The sequence below is a fragment of the Molossus molossus genome, unplaced genomic scaffold (genome assembly GCF_014108415.1).
Source record: "Molossus molossus isolate mMolMol1 unplaced genomic scaffold, mMolMol1.p scaffold_m16_p_18, whole genome shotgun sequence".
NCBI classification, from domain to species: Eukaryota; Metazoa; Chordata; class Mammalia; order Chiroptera; family Molossidae; genus Molossus; species Molossus molossus.
Window position 1 is genome coordinate 62,306,539 of NW_023425353.1, and position 24,071 is coordinate 62,330,609.

Here is a 24,071-nt window from a genome sequence, read left to right on the forward strand (position 1 = left end):
CCTCCCCTCCACCTGGCCTCAGTTTCCCCAGCCGCACCACCCCTTCTTCCCGGCTGGTGGTATACTCTCAACCTCCACGTTATCAATCCCGCAGGGCGCCACTCGTGCGCTCCAGCAGTCTGGGGGCGTTGGATGGGTGCGCCTGCGTGTTCCTTTGCGGGGTGGGGCTCCGCCCCGCCCCGCCCCACCTCTGGGGCTCCAGCGGCCCAGCCACGGAGTTTCCTGCACCGCCCTCTCCGCCCCCAGTGCCCTTCCCCCAGGAGCCAGAGCCTGGCCTTCTCAGGGATTCCATGCCGTCTTCCCAGCTGGCCCAAGGATAGATCCGAGGCTCAGAGGCCCTGGTTCCGCCAGGGTGAGCGAATCTTGGGGCCCACGAAGGGTCGGCCACCGCAGGTCAGGAGTGGGTTGGGACAGAGCGCTGGGTCTTCCTGGATAGAGGGATGATCCGAGAGCTGCCTCTCTGCACCCCACCACGAGACCCGCGATCCAGTGGGTGTTGTGCGTCGCGGTGCGGCGCCTCTGTTGGTGTGTGTGTGGGAAGTCAGGTTCGTGTGGGCATGTGGGGTATTACACTGTGTGTGCGTGTTTTGTGGGCCCGGAGACGGTGTGTGGTGTGGGGTGGTAGAGGCTCCAGTCCTGCAGCTCGAGGTGGATCAGGCAGACACAAGGCCTGGCTGTCTCTGCGCACTCTGGTCACAGGCTCACCCACCAACCAGGATCAAGCAGAATCCCAGAAGGGCCCCTCATGCGGTTAAGTGATACATACATACCTGAGATGTGGCAAGGGACACTGCGCAGCCTCTGTCCCAAATCCACTTGCCAACTGTGCACTTTGCCATAAACATGAGCACACGGCCTTGTGTAAGGAAGTGAGTTTGGAGTCCCTGGGGTAGACCAGGCCAGATGTAGAGTGGTGGAGTTGGAAGGCCTTACCCCAGGTCTCTTCATTCCTTTTTCCAGCAAGGGGGAGCCCAGCAGGGCCAGCCCTGTAAGTCCAAATGGGTCCTGGGATTGAGTGGTCCTGTCCTTCAGGTTTCTGGCCTCTGGGCCCATATGCCTTGTGCCCTTGCTGAACCCAAGGTACCCTCCTGTTGGTCCTTGGAGCGGGAGGTGAGGGCTGGACGCTAACTCTGGAGGCAGGAGCGGGAACATAGGCACTCTAGGGAGTTGGGTTCCTGGGCTCATGCTGAGAAATCTTGGGGAGCCTCCCACCAGCCAGTAAGTCTCTGGCCTGGCTCTGACTGAGATGGGGTGGGCATCTCCCTGGTCCTTCCATGCCATTCCTGGATTCAGGTTTGCCAACCTGCCCTCCTCCCTCCTGAGCTGTACCCTGGCTCCTCTTGGCCAGCTGGGGCCAGCTCTATCACCCCTGCACATACACTCCATCTGATACTGGTCCAGATTGATAAATGGTGGGGGACGGTGGGTCACCCAGCCCTGGAGTGAATCAGTATGGAGTGAACAAGGAGAGGGGGACAGACTGCCCCCAAGGGACTCCTAACATCAGGCTTGAGGTATTCCCCCCACGTCCCTACACACAGTCCCTTCTGGATTTAGAGAAGTCTCCCAGGTCCCTTGCCTGGGCACTGTCCATAACACTCCAACCCATTCTCCAAGATGCAGCCCCTGGGAGCACTACCAGCCAGCAGAGCGATGCCTCACAACTCCAGCCACAGGGAAGGCATGGTCCATATAGGTAAGCACCTCTTGATCCAAATTTTGGACATTGGATAGGATTGGGGGTACCACATGTAGGTAGATTACACACAAGCTCTGGATTTCCTGTCCACTGGGCCCTGCATTCACTGGATTGTGGGAACAACTGGCCTCCAGGCAGAAAGAAGCAGCAGCATTTACTTGCCTTTTAGTTCAGTTTTATTTTGTAAAAAATTTACAGGGTCTCCTGTGCACAGAAGCTCCCATGGAGGCCAACATGAATCAGTGTGCTCTCACAGTCCAGACTTGGTTGGGAGGACAGGATACAGTTCAGTGCCATAGTAGACAGACAGACAGGAGGTGCAACAGGAGGCAGAAAAGGGAAACACCAGGAAGGATCAAGGAAGCTTCTCAAAGTAGGCGATCCCTTCCAGTCCGACAGATGGCGAAGGTCGACCAGCAAATGCAGATGTCTGGAAGCCTGGGAGAAGGGTCGCTCTGGGGAGGGCTGTGTCTACCAGCAGTGAGCAAAGGAGAGGCAACAGGAGATGACTATGGGAAAAGGGGCCAGTCAGCTCTTGATGCGGTAGTATGAGGTTTTGACTACAGAGTAGGGACTATTGTTTCAAAACTTTTGGCAGCAAAGTCTAGCTGTGGCTGTCCAGGGACTTCTAGCCTTGATTCCTTTTTCCTGATCCTGTCTTTCCTTTCTTCCACAGATAAAACCTGGAAGGGGCGGGACAGGGATGGGGGAGGAGTGTGGATAGGGGCAGGGGGAGGCCTGGCCCACAATACCTCCTCCACATTTCCCCCTGAGCCTCCAGGGGCCTCAGGCAGCATTATCCCTGTTTACTGTGCCCTCCTGGGTACTGTGGTCCTTGGTCTGCTTGCCTATGTGGCCTTCAAGTGGTAGGTGGCCTGGACACTGCCCTGTGGTGCCCCCTCTCTCTGTCTGAACTCCCAGCCAGCTTCCTGTCTCAGTGAAGGTTGGAGCAGGTTGGCAGCCACCCCCCCATCCCTACAGCTGGCCCTCACATAAACAAAGACAGCAGTTGGCCAAGGCTCAGACTGCAGAGCTGGGGGCCCTTGACAGGAGCCAGATACATGGGGACAGCAGCGTCTTCCTGGACTCCCTAGTAGTCTGCAGTCCTCTGCCCCCAGCCAGGGTGAGTCCCGTTCTCCAATCTACAGTCCTTCAGATTTAGCCCTGCCCTCCACGCAGCCCATCTGACTCTATTTACCCTTATGTATCCCACCCCAGGGCCACATCCTGAGCTTGGCTGCAGGCTTTACACTCATCTCCCTCAGCAGCAGCAAGAGGAGGTGGAGAGGCTCCTGGGAGTGTCAGGCGAACCTGACAAGGGCTGGCAGGCCGCCGGGGCTACTAGGCTGAGGCTGTGGAGACCATGGCCCGGGCCAGGTGCCTGCCTACACCTTGCTGAGGGACTGGGCTGTCCAAGGCGGCAGTGGTGCTGCCCTCAGGGTGCTAGAGGACACCCTGGCTGCCAGGGGCCGTGAAGATGTGGTCCGGGTCCTGGGCCTCCTGCCTGAGGGCTACTCTGTGGTGTGAGTGATGGCCCCACAGCCTGGCCTCTCAGGGTACTCCTCAGGTGCTCCCTACCATGCCCATCTCATATGCCTTCCTTCTCATGGGCTTCTTGCATTAGTGGGCTCAGCCTGCTCTGTTCTGGTGGGACACACAAGGCCCAGCCACTACTCACCTCCCCTTGCCCTACCTTCCTCCTTGACAGAAATCAGAGGACGGGGGAGTTGGCAGTAAGAAGTGGGCCTGCCCCCCTGATCCCCACTCCACTTCCCCTTCCTTAGCCCTAACTGTTTTTTTCTTTTATGTTCCATATTAAATGCAACTTTGGGTTACTGTGCTGATTCGGGCTGGCTCCTTGGGCCTGTGAGACAGTGGGTGGCTGTAAGGCAGAGGCCCAGAAAAAGGATGGGGTCTCGAAGTTGTGGGAGGGGCACTGGGCTGGCAAGCAGTGTGTTCCCACAGCATGAGCTGTGGAGGCAGAGTGGAGTTCGCATCCTGCACCTGCCATTCACTGGCTGGATCGTGTTGGAAGCTATTTCACCTTTCTGAACTTGAGTTTCCTTAGCTGGAAAACAATAACTAGAACGGCATGTTCAGCAGGTTCCCCTCACCCAGGACTCCCAGGTTGAGACAGTTCTCCTGACTTGTGCTGTGACCAGCATCAAGGGGAGGCTGGAGGCCTGTCCCTCTAGAAAGGAGGCAAGAGGCAGTCTGGTTCTGGAAGACTATTACCAAGGGCCTCTGGTCACCTCTAGATGAGAAAAAGGAAGAAAGGGTTCTCCTTACAAGGCCCATCCTCCAGTCTTAGGAGAGGGAGGTCCAAACATGCTTCCACTGCTGCTGCTGTGATTTCTACACAGGCCAAGGGCAGGCAGGCCACCCGACCCACCTGAGGGCAGTTGAGGACAGGGCAGCCGCAGCCAAACCACGTGCATATGCTCGCCCGGAAGGGAGAGGCAGCAGGTTGGTTACTTTGCCTTAGGAGAGAGCTGCTACAGCAGACAGGCCCTGCCTAGGAAGGAACAGTGGCTGCCATCCTGGCATCCATCACCCAAACTCACTTAGGAAATGTGGGACCCAGTCACGGTCCAGGGGGCCCAGGGTAGATCCTGTCCCCTGGCTGACTGAGATGTGACAGACTGGCTGCTCTGTGAGTACCAAACTCAGACTGCTGCTGCTATTCCTCAGAAACAGTTTACCTTCATCCAAAGATGACCCGTGGGCAACAATTAACCCGAGAGAGAAAGCAGGGAAGACTCAGCATTCCCTCAGCTAGAATCAGACCAGCACTGGAGACATCACACCTACTGCAGCAGGGAGTTGGCCACAGTGTGATCAAGGATAGACTTGGTGAATGTGAAATTCTGCAGCAAGCGGGTCCTCAATTAGCTGGCAGCCTCTGTCACCACTGAGGGGACTGGAGCCTAAAGGTGTTAAGGGATGTGTGGAAGGGAAAAGATTTTGAGAAAACTCAGCAGGGAGGAAAAATATTAGGATTCCTTTTAAAAGGTACCCTACCTGAAATATGACAGCTCCCTGGTCGCCACTCTTTAATAGAAGGCTGCCTAAATTTCCTTGAAAAATCTGAAACCTGGAGCCTTGGGTTAAAACCATGAGTTTGACCTGGTTGTAAGCAACATGCATCTGGCCGCACCTTCGCATGCAAGCCCACCCCAAAGAGAAACACTCCCTAGTGTACTCAAACAAGCATGTCTAATGATTATGACTTTATAAGGTTTTTTTCTCATTAACACTTCCTTTAATATAAGGACATGAGATGAGTAACTGTGCCTCTCTGAACCTTAGTTTCCACATCCGAAGTGCTAATTCCTGTGCCTCAGGGCTGTGAGGATCAAGTGAGCATAGCCTGAGCTCTAAGAGCCCAGTGTAGCACTTAGCAGGCAGTGAGTGCTCCAACTGGTGTTCACCCCACCCAAGACTTGGTGGTCCACAGCCTCTTCCCCAGTGGCATTGCTGCAGTGAGCAAAATAACCCCAGTGAGGAAGAGATGGAACCAGACTCTTCGCAAAGATGAGCCCCTAGGTTGGCCTGAAGCCTTTGGTTCTCCTCATTGCCCAGACAAGAGGTTTGTGTGGGGGTGGGGGGATGGACTCTCTGCTGGGCCCTGCTTCCCCTGGGAGATGTCCGCTCTCATCACAACCTGTGCACTGTACCCCTTTATAAGGGTCCTCCCCTGTCCTACCTCTAGTGTCCAAACCCAGTGTCAGGTGGCATAGTGGGAGGTCAGGAAACCAAAACATCAAATGAGCATTCCAGGGGGTTCAGAAAACTCAAGTCTCTGGAGGAAAGAATGTCAGTGCTTCTCCCCAGCCAGGAAATATAAAGGGGGAAGACCTGTGCCTTTCTCTTGACTGACCTATTAACCAAAGAAGCCCAGTGCCAATGAGACCTCAGATCCACTTCCTTTGCTCTGGAATGCACATGTAAGTTGACTCCACCCCTGAGCACAGCCACCAGATCCCAAGCTCACAAGTATCAGTCACCTGACAAATGTCTGCCTCAGTATCAATGGGACCTATGAGGAACAAGGCCTGTGATGAACTCTAATCTCAAGGACTAATTTTGGACTTCACAACTCTCCGTTCTCTCTCCAGTAACATCATTATACACAAACATGCTTGACTAGCTTTTAGGGAAGACACGTGCCAAGTTCTTTAATTAATTTTATTTTTTACATAAAAAGTTCAGTAAAAATTGGATAAAGTAAAGTGATTTTAAGCAGTAAATCAATCTTATCAACATAGCACAAGGCTGACCAAAACCACAAGGCAGCCTGCTTTGGAATATTTACATGATAACAAATTAAACCTTGCAGGAGAACTTAAACTGTCCTTACAAAGTCTTCCTGTGATCCTAGCATGTAAAGGCTAAAAGCAAAACAAAAACAAACAAAAAACCAGGAAAAAACAAACAAATTATTTTCAATATGTTCACATATACATTAAAATATAATACAGATCATCAGGGTAAGGGGTTGTGGGTGGGGATGCGCATGGGTCTGTGCGCCGACAGCACCGCCAAGGAGGAGACCCAGGTTTGAGTGGGGTCAGGCCTGGCCAGGGTCTTAGAGAGGTCTTCCCTAAGCCCCTGCCTCTGATGACCTCTAACCACACCCCAACAGCTCATGACCAGGGATCGCTTGTTGTAGACTGAGCTCATTTTTGGGCTTTCAGTTGAAATCTGCAGGTTTGCATTCCCCAGGGTGATGTGTCATCAGTAGCACAGCTTTGACAGAAGGGCAGGGCAGGGAGGGCCACAGGATTTCTCCCCCGAGTCTGTCCTACCTGCTCACCTGTCCTCCCACCCTGGCCCCATAAGTCACTCTAATTCAGTGTCCTCTTTTGGTTTGTAAACAGCCCCAAACTTTTGCATGTACTTCTTAATGTACTCCTTGGTTTTGTGTTTCACATTTTCATTGCACTCCAGGTCCTCAGGGTTCTTACAGTACTTCAGCTCCTTATTCATAACGCCGTGAGTCAGCTGTCCAGGACATAGGAAGAGAGACCACAGCCACCAGTCAGAGTGGAAACGATTTGATGGGGGAAGACCAGCCTGCTGCCTCAGGGCCCTTCTAACCAAGACTGGGAGTTGAATAAGGAGACAGGCTGGGACAGGCTGGTGCTAGGATCACCAGAAAGGGAAGCTTGAATCTGGAAGTTTGTTAGAGAAATCACTACACTCAAGTAGGGTGCCCTCACTTCTCAAATCTTCTCTTCCCCATTCCTGGGTCCCCAGCCTGGGTATCTGGCAATGAAAACCCACTTTCTATGATGAAAGCAGCCTTTTTAGAAGGTACACTGTTTTCCCAGAACATTGTCAGACCACAGCTGGGGAGAATACCTTGCGAGCTAGGTGTTTGAAGTCTTCCGTTGTGGTAATTCTTCCCACTTTGCAGTCCGGTTTCCGGTAAGGGTTCAGGCACTGGACGATGAACTGGGACATCTGCAGGCAGCGGAGAGAACACACTGCTCAATAGTTCAGAAAGGGCAAGAAGTTATAATAAGGAAATAACTGAAAAAGACAGCAAGTTCAGCCATCCAATCCTTCCCAACTCAGGTTGGCTGGTTTGGATAGAAGAATACGAATATGCCAGTGGGAAATAAGACAAAAGGATCCCGGGTCAGCCCTGAGATGGAGAGTTCATTTGGATGGATTTAGCAAGCCTCAGATGGAGGGACCCAGCAGCAGGGACTGGAGAAAGCAGTTCCTCTTTATGCTACTGGAATGGCAGGCCCAGGTTTCAGTTAACACATGTCATTTCTTTAGCACTGTGCAAAGAGAAGGTTCCAGTCCTTCTAGGAGGCTCAGCAATCCCAGGAAATTCTGTTATTAAAGGTTACTTAGATCCTGGAAGTGTCACATTTCTTTTGATTCATACTATAGAAATGTGAAGCACATGGAAGCATAGTATGACAGCTCATGGGAAAACATCCAGGACAGGACCCTTTTCAATATGCAACTTACAACGTCCTCCTGAGCTATCTCTGTAGTGTCTGTTCTGCCCAGTGGCTCTCAAGAGACCTAGGCATAGAACCTCTAGAAGTATTTATGGCGCTAAGATCCCAGGGAACAAAGGGAGTGAGGAGGTCAGTGACAGCCACTTCATCAGGGAGCACCCTGAACAGGGCCTAACCATCCTTGAAACTTGGTGAGCCTTCAGATGGTCAAAGAACAAGGCTATAACACAAAGTAGGTACTAACTAAAGAGTTGCTGGTTGGCTGAGCTGAAACACCAGGGATAGTGAGGAACTAAATCTTACCTCTGTGGTCTCCTAGCCTCCATATTCTCTCTCCCTGCAATCCATTTTCCCAAATATAGTCAGGGATCTCATTGTTCCCAGCTTAAAATCCTGCAATGGTTCCCTCTAACTCACAGAGACATGGGCCCTATATAAAGCAGCATAATATTGTCCAGTCTCATCTTCCAACCCCCATCATGCACCCTGTGCTACAGCCCACCGACTACTTACAGTCCCTGGAAGAAACAATACTTTCTTTTGCTTCTGTACATTCTATTGCCTAAAGTTATGTCCCAATCTAGTTGGTCAATTCCTACCCCCGATTTATTTTATTTTTATTTTTTTTGTTCAGATAGAGTGGAAGGGAAAGAGAGGAAGAGAGAAAGAAACATCGATGTGAAAGGGACACATCGAGTGGCTGCCACCCGCACGACCCAACCAGGGCCGGGGACAAACTGCAACCGAGGTACATGCCCTTAGCGGGAACCGAACCAGGGTCTCTCAGGACCGTAGGCTGACGCTCTAACCACTGAGCCAAACCGGCCAGGGCTTACCCCCGATTTAATAGCCCTTCCTGACCCCCTGAATAGTATTCTCCTGCACTATCACAGTCTACTCTTCACACAGCTGCTATCACTTAATCTACAAATCTATTTTTTCCAACAAACTATGAGTTCCTTCAGTGAATCAACCTGGAGTTTAGACTCTGATGCCCTGAGGCAGACTAGGTTAGTGTCCTGATAGATGGAAATTCTAATAGCATAAAGAGGAGTTGCTTTCTTCTTAAGGATTAGGCAGCCACCAAATGAAATATCACAGAAAGAGAACTGGACTTTGAGCCAGAATGCTTGAGTTACAGTCTTCAGTCTAGAACTTGCCTTCTCAGAACCTTAAAAGTTCTTCCACCTGCATAAGAGGACTGACCATTGCTTTCCTGCCTACCTCAATGGCTGTTGTGGGGATAAAATCAGATGATAGATATGAAAGTGCTTATTAGCCAACTGTAAAGGACCATGTCAATGTGTCATCAGAACAACTATACAGTCAAATTACAGAAGTGAGGGAACACCCAAAGGCAGAGTAGCATACTACCAATAGTTGTGTATACTTGGGACAAGAAATGAAAGAGCTCTGGTTTAAACCTACAGAGCTGAGTAACACCCACCAAACCTTACCTCTTTTCTGAATACTTCTTTGCTTTTCTTAGCCAGCTCACTGGATGTGTCTGCTTCTGCTGTCTTAGGCTTTTTTGAGGTCTAGAAATGGAAGAAAAAACATAACAATGCTGCACAAGAGGTCAGATTATTGATGCCCTGCTGTTCCAGGACCTTTCTTTTTAACTGACTCTCAGTATTAAGGTGCATGGCCTGGAGTCAAGTTGGCTGCTATTATCACTCTCACCTCATGTTACATTCCTGTAACCTGGCTCTGACCTCATGTCTATAAACCAAGTACTAATTTTCTACCCTAACTCAAAACTACATCCTTGATGTAGCTAAACATCTCTAGTTGTTTCATATTTTTAAAAAATATATTTTTCTATTGACTTTTTAGAGAGGAAGGGAGAGGGAAAGAGAGAAAACATTGATGTGAGAGCAAAAAATTGATAGGTTGCCTCCCGCATGCCCCAACCGGGGACCAAACCTGAAACCCAGGCATATGCCCCAACCAGGAATGGAACCATCAACCCTTCGGTGCACAGGACAACACCTAACTAAGCCACACCGGCAGGGCTCTAATTGTTTCAGGGTCAACTTCTCTGCAGAGGAATGTGCTGTGTGACTTGGACCACTCAGATCCCTGTCTGAGCTTTTCAATAGCTCACACTGTCAGTACCCAATAGTGTCAAGGCCTAGGCTTAATAAGCTCCACCTTTCCTGGCTCTGACAATCCAGGATTCTAGGACGAAAACAAAACACTCTCTTCTGAAGACCTTTTACTACACATCTGGAGTTTCTCACCACATATAGTCCTCATCCAAGTCCTTCCACTCCCCTTGGATACTCATCACTTCCTCCAAAGGTAGAGCTAGCCAGACTGTAGGAGACAGTCTCAGCATTCAAGAGAGGCTCCTTGGAGGTTACAGTTAAAAAATGCAAAGACTAAAGAACTACCAAGGATTTTGTGGGGGAAAGACAAGGGTCCTCCAAGTCAGTGAACAGATAAGTAGCTAAGATAAACCTTACCCAAGCTGGTAAGATGATGACAAACCTAGGAATATTCCCTTCCCCCAGCGCCAGAAGGGAGGCTGCCAGATTCCCCCTAATAAGGCACTGCTGAGAGATGAGGGGCCAGCAGCTCTGGCATTCAGAGTACTCTCCATGCAAGGCCATCTTCCCATACCTTTTCCCACCACCAGCCGTCAAACTCCTTACTAGTAAATGTACTTTTCTGTGGAAAAGATTATGAGCATTCCTCTTTGAGTACAGTCACTTCCAAAAGATGTAGGAGCTGCAGTTGGTATTATGGGTACACTTCATGTTTTTTGCTGGCCACTTAAGAGCAGGGAATTTTTTCTACTCCCAACCCATGCCCCAGTTCTGATTCCTCCATTTACATCAGCAGCATGAAGGTGCTGGCGATAGAGCTGTTCAACTCCCTCTCTTCTGGACCAGCTCTAGAGCAAGGTGCCACTCCCTTACTCTCAGTTGCTACAAATCAGCATTCTCTGATTTGTTATAAAAGATTAACATATTTTCTATTTTTCTACATTTTTTCTCTCGCTGTATGAGCAAGATGGGGAGGAGAGGGTAGAAAGAACACACAGATCAACCTGTTTTCAGGAAATGAAACAAAAAAACCTGACAAGTAATCTATATTCAAATGTTTTGCTTTGGGATTTTGTGATTATTTTTCCAGTACTAGAGAGTGTGGGTGTGCTTCACAATAAGACCTCAGGTAGCAAGGGATTAAGAATTGCCTGAACAAGCCAAGGAAACTTCAACACATCCTCAAATGTTTTCTTGTAGATCTCAGAAATGAGCAGTGACAGCAATGAGTACAGAAAGCCTTTGAGGTATGACAACCATCCCAAGACTCCTGATCCTATAGAAGAGGCCAGGTTCTCAGCAAGAGTACTGTATTAACAAGAATGTTCTGTTTTCCTCTGAATGGGGTATGTGTTCAGAAAGCTTAATAAATTCAGTGCATGTTTAATAGCTTTCTAATTTAATCTCTGAATTGGTGAGGTTGGCAGGGCTTTAAAAACACAGTACGAAACACAATCCACTGAGCACTGTCTAGGAGATTTTGTGGTCCTGTTGAGTGCTATGCAATTGGGATTGAGAAAGAAAATGTTCAAATGAAAGATGCCTAGACTTATATCATGGAAACTGTAAACCAAAATGAAGTACTCTTAGAAGAACTGAAGTTCACATACTCTTCTTGGTCTGTGGTCTGTAAAGGGCATGAGCAATAATTTCAGAAACTAGGTAATGCTTACTCAAGCCCAATGCCTAGCAGTACCAAGAGCCAGAGTCAGAGCCGAGGACAGTTTGATGGACACTGACATGAAAACCTTGGGAATACCCTCCAACTCCAAAAAAGTCCCATTTAAATGTTACCATTTCTACACCTCATAAATTTTATTTGTAGTTTTTAACTGATTATTTTAGAGAGAGAGGAAGGAAGGAGAGAGGGAGAGGGAGAGGGGGAAAGAGAGAGAGACAGACAGGCAGACATCTATGAGACAGCGCAACATCAATTGGTTGCCGCATACACACCTCCTACGGGGGAATTGAGCCCACAACCTGGGAATGTGCCCTGACCGGGAATTGAACTGGCACTTTTCGGTACATGGGAAATGCCCAACCAACTGAGCCACACCGGCCAGGCCAACAATTCATAAACTTTTGAAACCAAGTATTAGTAACCTTCCCAAATGCCTATTGCCAATTATAAATCCGTTAGCATCAGAAAAGACATTAGACTGGACCAATGGTCCCCAAAATATAACAAGCTACTTCATGGGGTAGGAACATCTACCCATGCTGCAAGCGGTCTCATTGAGATTCCAGAAACCCATGCGGCTAGAGTGGGGTGAAGGTGGAGGCACTCTTACATTTAATCCTCACCCGAGGACATTTTTCCATTTTTTGTTCTGATAGAGTGGGAGGGAGAGAGAGGACAAGAGAGAGAGAGAGAGAGAAACATCGACGCGAAAGGGACACATTGAGTGGCTGCCACCCGCACAACCAACCAGGGCCGGGGACAAACTGCAATCGAGGTACATGCCCTCAGCAGGAACCAAACCCGGGTCTCTCTAGACCGCAGGCCAACGCTCTAAACGCTGAGCCAAACCGGCCAGGGCACATTTAAAAAAGCATTGTGTTCCCAGGTCCTCAGTGATCATCAGTTTACCTTTCCTATATGTTGGCTTCCATGGCACATTAGTCAATGGATTATTTCGGTGAGAACCTAAGTGAGCAGTGGCCAGATAACAGTACACAATGAAAGGAGCAGGTACAGGGCCTAGAAAAATCCAGAGCTTACTGCCTTTAGAAGTTCACCCTGCTGTCAGTCTTCATCTGAGGCACAGCTGGATTCTTAGGGAATCTGGTTGGAATATGACCAAATGATTATGAGAAGGAAGGCCTAAGTACCTTCACATTATCCAAGGTAAGGCTTCAAGTCCTTCTGGCTTAGTAGTATTGGCTTCAAGCTTATTGGATGGCTCTGGTAAGCACATACTGACTGCAACACAACAAATGCAAACTCCGTCCTTTATGATACATACAGAAACGACCATGTCACAAAGCCCATGTGCCTTGGAACTTAGCAGTGCAGACTAAAAGGGTCCTGACAAAAAGAAGGATATACCAAGCTAAAGCTTCTCTCTCCCCAAATATATTAAAAACCCTTTGGAAATTACAAGTAAAACATTATTTAAGGAGGAACTTTATCTTTTGGGACATCATGAATCCAGAAACAGGAGGAGAAGCTGAACTATCATAAACATTACACACACGGTTCAACCTAAATTCTGCAACACAGGAAACCTGTATACATCAATTAAAAAGTTAAGAAAGGCCCTGGTTGGGTGACTCAGATGGTTGGAGCATCATCCCATACAACAAAAGGTTTTGGATTTGATTCCCAGTCAGGGCACAAACCTAGGTTGCTGCTTTGGTAGAGGTACATATGGGAGGCAACCAATCCATGTTTCTCGCTCTGTTTCTAAAATCAATAAAAAACATATTCTCGGGCGAGGAAAGAAAGATCCTTGAAAATAAAAACTCAGCATATTCTGTTTTGGAGTTGCAGAAAGCAAAACAATTTCAGTGTTTGGGTCTAGATAAGGCTCTATAGCACTCCTTAGTTTATTTAAAAAAAGGGGGAGCAGGGGTTGGGGTGCAGGGGGCAGGGAGAGCGAGAGGACAGGAACAAAAAGATATCTGAGGAGCTTTCTAGAAATAGTGTTTCAAACGTCTGATAGATTACACACAGGCTCCACCTGCTCCATTCAGAGAAGTGAATTGCATTAATAACCTGGAACTAAGGTCTTAGAGACATCACTAGAAACCAGCAGGCCTCTTACTCTATGTATCTGGCCTCTCCTGTAGTGCAGCCCTGGGGGTTTCTCTCGGGTCCCCCAGCTGATGACCAAGCTATGCTTACTGGGCAGATTAACTGCTCTGCAGAGATCTGGTTTCAGACATCTCCTCTCAAATCTGATTTCCTGGTTTCTTCTCCTTTGCTGATAAGTGATTTCATATGGAATCTTTGCACAAGTTACCTATAACCCCAAAGATGGGATTGCGAATTGAAAAGCCTCCTACTAGCCCGGCTGGAGTGGCTCAGTGGTTGAGCATCGACCCATGCACCAAGAAGTCCCAGTTCCATACCTAGTCAGGGCACATGCCTGGGTTACAGGCTCAATCCCCAGTGTGGGGCATGCAGGAAGCAGTCAATCGATGTTTCACTCATATCGATGTTTCTCTCTCTCGCTCTCCCTTCCTCTCTCTCTGACAGTCAGTAAGAAAATATATTTTTTTAAAAGAAAAGAAAAACCTCCTACTGATCTTGGCTCCTGACTCTATCCTCAATCCAACAAGTACTCTACAATAATTATTCTAACATATCATAGTTATAGTTAGGACACCTACTTACACCTTGTGAGTGAATGTTAATCAAAAGCCAGAAGGCAGCAGTTGAAGTAAACTGCTGCTTGTCAATCATGCAAGCAGCCAGCAATGATTTACTTCTGGGGTTCTCAAACTAAAGACTTGACTTTATTTTTTTTATTTATTTAAATTTTTTTTCTTTATTGATTTTAGAGAAGAATGGAGAGGAAGAGAGATGGAAACATTGATGAGAGAGAACATCGATTGGCCGCCTCCTGCATGCCCCCCACTGGGGATCGGGCCCACAACCTAAACATATGCTTTGACCAGGAATCAAACTGGTGACCCCTTGGTGCATGGGTCGACGCTCAACCACTGAGCCACACTGGCCGGCCAAGACTTGACTTTATAAAAATTCTACTTCACATATACAATACAGTGAAAGTCCCTCAGTCACCTCTAGGCTATAAAAGCAACTGTGCTAATTTCTTTGTTTTTCCAAACCACCAAAGGAAGCTTTATAGCTTGGTGGGTACTGATAAACTGATGCACTGATGGACTGATTTTTTTTTTTAAGTTTAAAAGAAATTTTTTATTGATTTTATTATTCTCACCTGAGTAACATTTTTGCATTTATCTTCAGATAGAGCGGGAGGGAGAGTGAAAGGAAGAGAGAGAGAAACATCGATGTGAGAGAAACACGTTGATTGGTTGCCACCCACACAACCCCAACTGGGGCCAGGGACAAACTGCAACCAAGGTACGTGCCCTTAGTGGAAACCGAATCCGAGACTCTCTGGTCCGCAGGCCAACACTCTAACCGCTGAGCCAGGGTGATTTTTATTTATTTTAGAGAGAGGGGGGAAGAGGGAAAGAAAAAAAGGAGAGCGAGAGAGAGAAATATTGACTTGTTGTTCTACTTATTTATGTATTCATTGGTTGATTCTTACATGTGCCCTGATGGGGAATCAAACTCACAACCTTGGTGTACTGGGACAGCACTCTAGCCAACGTGAACTATCTGGCCAGGGCCCAAATGTGCTAATTTCTTAACTTCCCTAGTCTGTCTCTATATACCAACTGAGGCATATCTGGGGGGATATAATAAATGCTTGCTTATTAAGTACAATGTAACAGTATATATTTAAAATATCTTGTTCTTCCAAAACCTATTACTAGGTTTCAAGAAAAGCATTAAAAATACATAGGATTTTTGTAGTCTCTTACATCAGTGGTGTTAGATTCAAGCTATCTTTTTAAATAATGCTAATGAGTGGTATAGTTATTTGAAAATAGAAAATTTCCTTCTGTTATAGCTGACATTATAGGAGAACATCAAGGAATAGTTTCCCATTAGACACTTGTGGAAATCCCACTCTTAGTTATTGCCAACAGGAATTTCATCTTTGGAATCATCTCTATTATCTCACTACACAAGGAAAACAAAAATTATACTCTCAGTTGGTGGTTTAAACCCCCAAGTAGAGACAATGTGAGAAAACACTTCTCTGTAGCCATAGAAAGCTGTTTTTATTTTTTTGGTTCTTCTGAAGTTCCTCAAGCATAGTCAAATTATACTCTAAATACTTATCCTGTCTGAGGTCTGGCCCTTGAATTTCACAAGCTTTCACAACTTAAGCAAACAGTAAGTTTTTCATATTTTGCAGTTCATGAAAAGGACATATACATCCCTACACAATCCACTTGTGGACTTTAAACCTAACTACTCTCTTAACATTTTGAATCTGAACAACCAAACTAACAGTTTGTTACTTTGCCATCTATTAACAACAACATAAGTATTAACTCAAAACCTACTTCTGAACTCACACATGGTAAAGCTGAGACACATTGTAAGTTAAAATAAACAATTTTCCACTGAAAACTAATTATACACCCACAAATTTTCCAGTTGTCATTGTGAATATCATGTTAGTTTAGGGCACTGCAGCTTTTCTGAAGTGTACTTAGTCATTATAACTAATTCTAGGGCAAGAGTTGAAAAGCTACAGCCTTGCCCAGAATTACTTTCTCTGTATATTATCAGATATAACCTGATAAATTAAAAACATTCACTCTGAATGGTGTGTGTGTGTGTGTGTATGGCTAGCCAGCTTTCACAATTATACTTCTCTTCCAGCCAATCACAAACAATGTTGTCTATTACTTACACTGTAATGTGCATAGGAATTGCAGAGACCTTGTTTAATTTCAGATTCTAATCCAGCAGGTCTGGGGTAGGAACTGAGACTTTCCATTTCTAACATGGGAGTCTGGTGCTGCTGGGTGCTGAGTACAGCAGTAAGTACATGAGAAAGCCACTGACTCCATGGTCAACCCTTCTAGTCCATCTCTATCACAGAGCTTCCTAAAAGGCAAGTCTGACCATGTCACTGTTCAAACCCCTTGTTTCCCACCACCCAGAGAATAGAGATCCAAGACCCAAGCATGGCATATAAGGTGCGCCCCTACTTCTCAGCTCCTACTTTGTGCTTGGACATTTTAATGATCTGGATTTCCCAACACAATGTCTTCATATAAGAAAGGCCAATTCTCTGAACACTGAATAAACAACAGTGAACTTCATGTGTATTCTTCATTTGATTTGAGGAACTAAAAACACACACATCAGACCTAAAGACTGAGTCATAATTTATGGGAAAGGTGCAAAAGATAAACTTCCAGGTAATTTAAATGGCAGTTGCTAACAATCCTGGGCATATTCCTAAATGTGACAGCAGAATAGCTACAGTGATGTGGTTAACTGACTCAAATGATTCATTTGAAATTTAGCAAGCTGAATGTGGATTTAACTTAAGCGTGTATCTTTTTGACAAATGCCAAATATATGGTGAAGAAAAAAGAACATTTCCCTCGAACTGAATAAAATGTAAAAGAAGACATGGAATTATTTCTAACTCAGTCCTTTCTCGCTCCTTCCTTTCTTTCCCTCTTCCCTCTCCCATCTCTTTCCACTGACTTAACTAGTTAAGCACTTCTTCTTATTTTCAAAATTAAAGAAAAAAAAGCAACACTACTCAGATCTTAGAACTTAGTAATGTGGTCTTTAATTCAAGACACCTCATCTTTAAAGAAAGTAAGTACTATTACAAGTGGAAAGGAATAAAAACTTATAATCTAATCACTGATTTGCACATGCTCTAATTCGATTACTATCTGGTCAGAGATGAGAAATAAGCGCACGCGCGCGCTCTCTCTCTCTCTTTTGCCATATTTGTTATAAAAATCTTTTAAAAGAGGGGAAGGTGTTACACTTCTTTTGTGAGGCTTTAATGTAAAGTTGATTTCTCTCCAAACCCACCAATCCAAAAATGGCAGGATATTAAATAACACCATCTAAATAGGACTTCAGTTAAAGAGTCAAAACATATTTAAAAAGAAACATATAGCATCAAGAATGCAGAAGATCTACAAGGAAAGAGTTAAGATATATTAAAGACAACTACAATGAAGGAAGAATACTATAATTCTATCTGTGTTGTTTAAAATGAAAAGAGAGAAACACTAGTGTATTTTCCAGAAAGGTCTTGAAAGAATATATGAAAAATTAAGCTTTTGTAATCTCTGGTTGAGAACCCCTGCACTAAAAGGCTATTATCTCCAGAGAGGAAAGAATAATGAGAGGAGAGCAGCTGAATAGAAATTAGGGGCTTTTATTTTTTGTTCTATATACCATACTTCTGTGTTGTCTGAATATCCTAGTCACCCCCACCCCCAGTATTTATTACATGTGTAATTCTCCAGAACAATAAGGAAAATAGAATCCCAAGAACATGTGGCTACTGGCCCTACAAAATAACAGGGCACAGACTCCCAAATAATAAGGAAACACATGTGTAAGCCACACTTACCTTCATGGGGTTTTCATCGTATGTTGGGGTTCCCAGGTCCATCTCAGCTTCATGCTCGAGGCTGGCATCATCTCCTGGGCTTTCCCAAGTAGGAGGATCCCACTGAGTCTGCCTAGAAGAAGGTAAGAACAGCCATGCTGTCATGGCCAGAAAACAGAAAACTCTCTGCTCATATATATATGTAAAATATAACATGCAATGAGACAAAGTGATTGTATCCCAGAGACACTGGTTAGCCCACTGTTTATCTGTAGCCAATAATGTGGCAACATTTGCTGGGTGTCAAAGAGAGGAGTAAAACCACATATCTTTTCTGTCTCTCACCTGGCTATGTCATGAAAAGAAGATTCAGAAAAGTCTAAAAAGTACATGGAATAGGAGCCTGCCTATGCCATCCTTATGCAGGTGAAGAGATCAACGGTAGCTATACCTAGCATGTTCTTGGAGCAAAATAAAATAAATCACACTCCTCACAATCCTTGAGCATGTGAGAAAGGTCTTCCTTGCTTTAGGAGTCTTCTTGTTTGTACTTAAGCCCTTTGGTTTAATGAATGACAGTATGGAAAAGATGTACAGGTTAAAAAATTGTGCCCTCTGCTAAAAATACTTTCAACTGTCTGCACCAATAAGGGTTTAACCCTGTTAACTCATTGTATGTTTATAGTTGTTTTGAAAATAAGAAGGCAAAGACTTTTTCTTAATCCTCATCCGAGGACATTTTCCAACTTTTTTTGTTCAGATAGAGTAAGAGGAAGAGAGAGAGAGAGAGAGAAGACGTGAAAGGGACACATCAAGTGGTTGCCACCTGCATGACCAACCAGGGCCAGAGACAAACTGCAACTGAGGTACGCGCCCTTAGCGGGAACTGAACCCGGGTCTCTCTGGACTGCAGGCCAACACTCTAGCCGCTGAGCCAAATTGGCCAGGGCGAAGGTAAAGATTTTTTAAAAATATGTTTTTACTGATTTTAGCGAGAGAGAGAGAGAAACATGAATTGGCTACTTCCTGCATGCCCACACTGGGGATCGAGCCTGAAACCCAGGCATGTGCCCTGACTGAGAAATGAACTGGTGACCTCTGGTTGCATGGGACAGTGCTCAACCAACTAACCCACAACAGCCAGCACAAATAAAGTAAATATCTCTGGCCTTGTGAGCCATATGTTCTCTCTCACACTATTCTACTCTGCCACTGTAGTGGAAAAGCAGCCACAGACGACTCCTAAATAAGTGGGTATGGCTGTGACTCCAAAAAACTTTCTTTGCAAAAACAAGTGGTCAATAGGCATGATTTGCTGACCCCTGCAACAAAGTATAAGCAAGTATTAAAAATAATGTAGTTGCAAACTATAAACCATGCACCCAAACAATTCACATCAGAGTAAATAATGATGAGTAGACACACACACACACACACACAGAAAAAACACAAATTCACATAAAGCTGTCTTGTCTAAAAGATGTTTTTAAAAAATTTCTAAGAAAAAGATAAATTGGGTTTTTTATATGTAGCAGAAGTCATCAAACTATGGCTCAGAGACCAAACTTGGTACACTGTTTCTTTTTGTAAATAAAATTTTATTGCAACACAGACATGCTCATTAATTTATGTATTGTCTTGGCTGCTTACACAACAATGGCAGAATTGTGTAGTCATGACAGAGGACCAGCAATGCCTAAAATATTTATTACCTATTTCTGTTTTTTTGAGTTTTTTTTTATAAATGTCTGCCCATGACCCCTGCTATCTATAAAGTTAGAAGAAGTCATTACCATTTCTAAAAAACTCCTAGAACTTCTGGTCAAGATGGCGGCGTAGGTAAACACAGTATCGTGTTCTCCCACAACCACATCAAAGTTACAACTAAACTACTGAACAACCATCATTCAAAACCGCTTGAAATCAAGCTGAATGGAAGTCCTACAACTACGGAATTTAAAAAGTAGCCACATCCAGACTGGTAGGAGGGGCGGAGGGGATGGCTGGTCCCATACCCACGTGTGGCAGATAAAAATCAGGAGGATTCCTCGGCTGGGAAGGTCCTCCTTGAGGACTGAGGGGTCCCCGTCTCACACCAGGCACCCAGCTCAGGGTTCCAGTGCCAGGAAGGGAAGTCACCATAACTTCTGGCTGGAAAAACCAGAGGGAACTGAGGCTCAGGGAGGCTGAGGCGGCTGGAGCCCCAGGCAGCTCCTCTTAAAGGGCCCGCGCACGGACTTATCAGACTCACTCCCTCTAAGCTTGGATGGGAGGCAGCTCGAGGGGCGCCAGAGACATACAGGGAAGAACTGAGCTGTTTGGCACTGGAGCGTGGGCTGGAGAGGGGGCTTTCTCCAGGACAAACATGCTGTCAGAGGCCTTTGTTCCTTTGCTGAGCCCTTCCCTGGGAGAGCAGACAGCCGCCATATCTGGGACTCCAGCAACCTGGCTCACACTGCTTGCCCTGTCCTGGTGATTCCCTGAGACCTCGTCCCACACAACTTTCAGGCCCACCCAAGCTGTTGCCAGTTGCTTAACCATATGATTGGCCTGTCTTGGATCCTGCTTCAGGTTTTCCTAAATTCTTTCAAACAAGCAGCATCTGGTCTCAGCTAGCCCCATACCTCTCGTTAAGGAATACATAGAAAGAAACACAGGGCGGCAGCCAAAATGAGGAGACAAAGAAACAGGTCCCAAATGAAAGAACAGAACAAAACCCCAGGAAAAGAACTAAGCGAAATGGAGATAAGCAACCTAACAGATGCTGAGTTCAAAATACTGCTTATAAGGATGCTCAATGAACTTAGTGAGAACCTCAGCGAACTTAGTGAGGGCCTCAAGAGCATAAAAAAGGACCAGTCAGAAATGAAGGAGGCACTAACTGAAATAAAGAATTTACACAGATTCAATAGTAGAGTAGGTAAAGCCAACAAGCAAGCCATCAATTTGGAATCTAAGGAAGCAAAAAACACCCAATTAGAATAGCAAAAAGAAAAAAAAATCCAAAAAAATGAGGAGAGTATAAAGAGCCTCTGGGACAACTTCAAGCATGCCAACATTCACATCTTGGGGATGCCAGAGAAGAGAGAGAACAAGAAATGAAAAACCTATTTGAAACAATAATGGCAGAAAACTTCCCTAACTTGGTGAAGGAAACAGACATACAAGTCCAGGAAGCTCGGAGAGTCCCAAACAAGATGAACCCCAAGAGGCCCACACCAAGACACATCAGCAAAAGGTTCAAGACAGAGAGAGAATCTTAAAAGCAGCAAGACAAAAGCAGATAATTACCTATAAGGGAGTTCCCATAAGACTGTCAGCTGATTTCTCAAAAGAAACTTTGCAGGTCAGAAGGGAGTGGCAAGAAATATTCAGAGTGATGAAAAGAAAGAACCTACAACCGAGATTACTCTATCCTGCAAAGCTGTCATTTAGAATCGATAGCCATATAAACTTTCCCAGACAAGAAAAAGTTAAAGGAGTTCATCACTACCAAACCGTTATTATATGAAATGCTGAAGGGTCTTTTTTTGAAGAAAAAGACAAAATATATGAACAAATCTATCGACAATTGAATCTACAAACAAAATGGATAGGCAGAACAGAAACATTCTCATGGATACAGAGAACATTTTGTTGGTTGCCAGATGGGAGGGGGCTTGGGGGAATGGGTGAAAAAGGTGAAGGGATTAAGAAGTACAAAGACTGACAAACCTTAAAGGGAAGGGGGTTGGGGGGTGGGAAGAAATAAACCAAAAAACTTATATGTAACCAATGGACACAGACAACAGTGTGGGAAAAGGCAGGAGGGGGACGGGAGTGGGGAGGAGGGGGTCAATGGGGGAAAAATGAGGAACATCTGTAATACATTCAACAATAAAGATAAAAAATAATGAAATAAAATAAATAAATAAATAAAAAACTCCTTAGTTTTCTCCAAAAGAGTCTTGCAGATTAAAAATACACCAAAACATACCTAACAAGGACCAAAGTCTAAGGTATGACAACATTTAACAGCCCTTCTTACCTTGTGATAACATGGTAGTAATAAATCTTCCCTTCTGGATCTCGGGCAGTCTTCCAGTTGGGAGGTAAGACAATGGTTTTTGGTTTTGGAGGAGAGGGAGGTGGCAGATCCAGGAGATTATTTGTCACAACCATTTCAGGCTAAAAAACAAACAAACAAAAAAACAAAAACCACACACACACACACACACACAAAAGAATAATTTTTCCACCTTTTTATTTTTATTTTTTGGTACATGCCCCTAGTGGGAACCGAACCCAGGACTCTCTAGTCCAAAGGCCTATGCTCCAACCGCTGAGCCAAACTGGCCAGGGCAAATTTTGCCATCTTTATCTTTGCTTGAGAAGTTAAAGAGGAACCTGAGATCCAGACTAAGATAAAATGTGTACACTTTTAAGCACATATGGGTTTTGAAATTACTGCTGCAGTAATAATAGCCGGTCAAAAAAATTATTACTTCAGAAATTCATAGCAAAGTGTAAAAATACAAGGCCAGTCAGTTTAACTTACAAATAAAAAGGGTCCTGGGAGCAAAATATATGTCAATTAACATAGCTGTAAATTCTACGGAAGGCTGAGTAGCATTCCGTCAGGGTATACAGGCACTTGAATGAAATTGGTGACTACAAAAATTTAAAAAACAAACCCAGAGTGGAAAAAAAAAAAAAAAAAAGCCAAACTAAAACAAAAAGTAAGCCTGCTAAAGATAAAGTAGGCACCAAATGAGAGTTTTATCAACCAAAAGATTTCTTACTGGCTGTAAGGGCTGAGGCTGCCCTGGTGCAACTATTGTAGTCACGGCTGCAGTTGGCTGTACCACCACTCCTTGTGGGTGAGCTGTGAAAATCTGCTGTCCCTGGATGTACTGAAGACTTGGCTGGGCATAACTCTAAAAGATAAAATGAAGAAATTCACAATGTATACTTTCCTAGCTCTAATAAAGCAGTAATTAACATCCAAGTTGGCATCACCTTTCACTTGGAGGTATATCATATTATCACAGTGCAAGCGGAAAGTGAACATTTTTCAGGGTTCTATAGCATCTATCCAAACCAAATGACAATCATACACCAGAGCCAAAATCAACAAAAAGGGGAAACTGGCCCGCCAGTGTGGCTCACTGAGTAAGTGTCAACCCATGCACCAAGAGGTTGCTGGTTCAATTCCCAGTCAGGGCACAGGCCCAGGTTGTAGGCCCGATCCCCAGTGGTGGGTATGCAAGAGATGGCTAATCGATATTCTCTCTCATCGATGTTTCTCTCTCTCTCTCCCTCTCCCTTTCCCTTTCTCTCTAAAATCAATAAAGAAAAAGTATTTTAAAAGGGGAAAGGGGAGACTGGTTTACAGTCTGATAAACATAATATGAAAGATGTACAAACTTGTGAGATATATCCATTTGGCATGTGCCTGCCAAACCTCTCCATTTGCTGGGGGAAAGCTGTAGGAAATTGGCTCCCCCATTCAAGTGATTTGAAATTATACAAAAGCTAACTTTGCAAATGTAAATACAGTCTAGAAGTATCTTCAAACTGTGACTTACAATGGGAATTACAAGAGAAAGCTAAGGTTTAATATGTTATAGAGGGGAAAACGTGATTGTTCTGCCCCCACCTTCCAGAGGAAAAAAAATCACTATTACGTCATATCTGAGTCACTTGACTTAATAATGTGAAAAATTATAGTGTAAGCACTCAATTTTTTGAGTTGTGATTCAGTATAACATCGTAAGGTCACTCATTAACATCACAAGACCACTATAAATCATGTGGCCTCAGTTAAAATTGAGCTTTTATGTTTAATAAGCAGTTGTGACTAAAAAATGACATGGTCACCTTTTGATAACACATCTACTTCAAATGTCAAAGATATTGCATATGTACACACACAAATTTATATACTTCATTGTCAAGGTTATCATATCTACAAACTCAGTAGCCCATCTTGTTATGGTTAATACTAGGCTTGAATGACACAGACCTCAAGGGGTCAGATCTTTAGGTCACACAAAGACAGATGACTTTAACTAGCTGCATTTCACAGCTCACTAATGTCAACAAAACTAAGAATGTATAGTGCAGTGTTATTTATAATTATGAAAAGAAACTATCAACTTAAATGACTATTCTCAAAAAAACAGATTTAAAATGACCTGATAGCCCGGGCCGGTTT

The 24,071-nt window shown here is 45.1% G+C and overlaps 1 protein-coding gene and 1 pseudogene across 3 annotated transcripts in view; one reads left to right on the forward strand and one right to left on the reverse strand.

Moving 5' to 3' along the window:
• The first annotated feature begins 255 nt into the window (after nt 1-255).
• On the forward strand, nt 256-3,477 carry LOC118633366 (annotated as a pseudogene).
• Nucleotides 3,478-5,873: 2,396 nt separating this feature from the next.
• Nucleotides 5,874-24,071, reverse strand: part of SETD2 (SET domain containing 2, histone lysine methyltransferase) — a 107,145-nt gene continuing 88,947 nt past the window's right edge. The window contains exons 16-21 of one of the 3 annotated variants that reach the window (XM_036267207.1): nt 22,657-22,791; nt 21,903-22,042; nt 17,897-18,008; nt 9,138-9,218; nt 7,064-7,165; nt 5,874-6,703 (exon numbers count right to left, since the gene is read on the reverse strand). In XM_036267207.1, coding sequence (XP_036123100.1) covers nt 6,542-6,703; nt 7,064-7,165; nt 9,138-9,218; nt 17,897-18,008; nt 21,903-22,042; nt 22,657-22,791 — 732 coding nt within the window. In that variant the 3' untranslated portion in view covers nt 5,874-6,541. Of the gene's footprint in view, nt 6,704-7,063; nt 7,166-9,137; nt 9,219-17,896; nt 18,009-21,902; nt 22,043-22,161; nt 22,526-22,656; nt 22,792-24,071 lie in introns of those variants that run through there. The other 2 variants (XR_004960178.1, XM_036267209.1) reach the window with 2 other exon arrangements.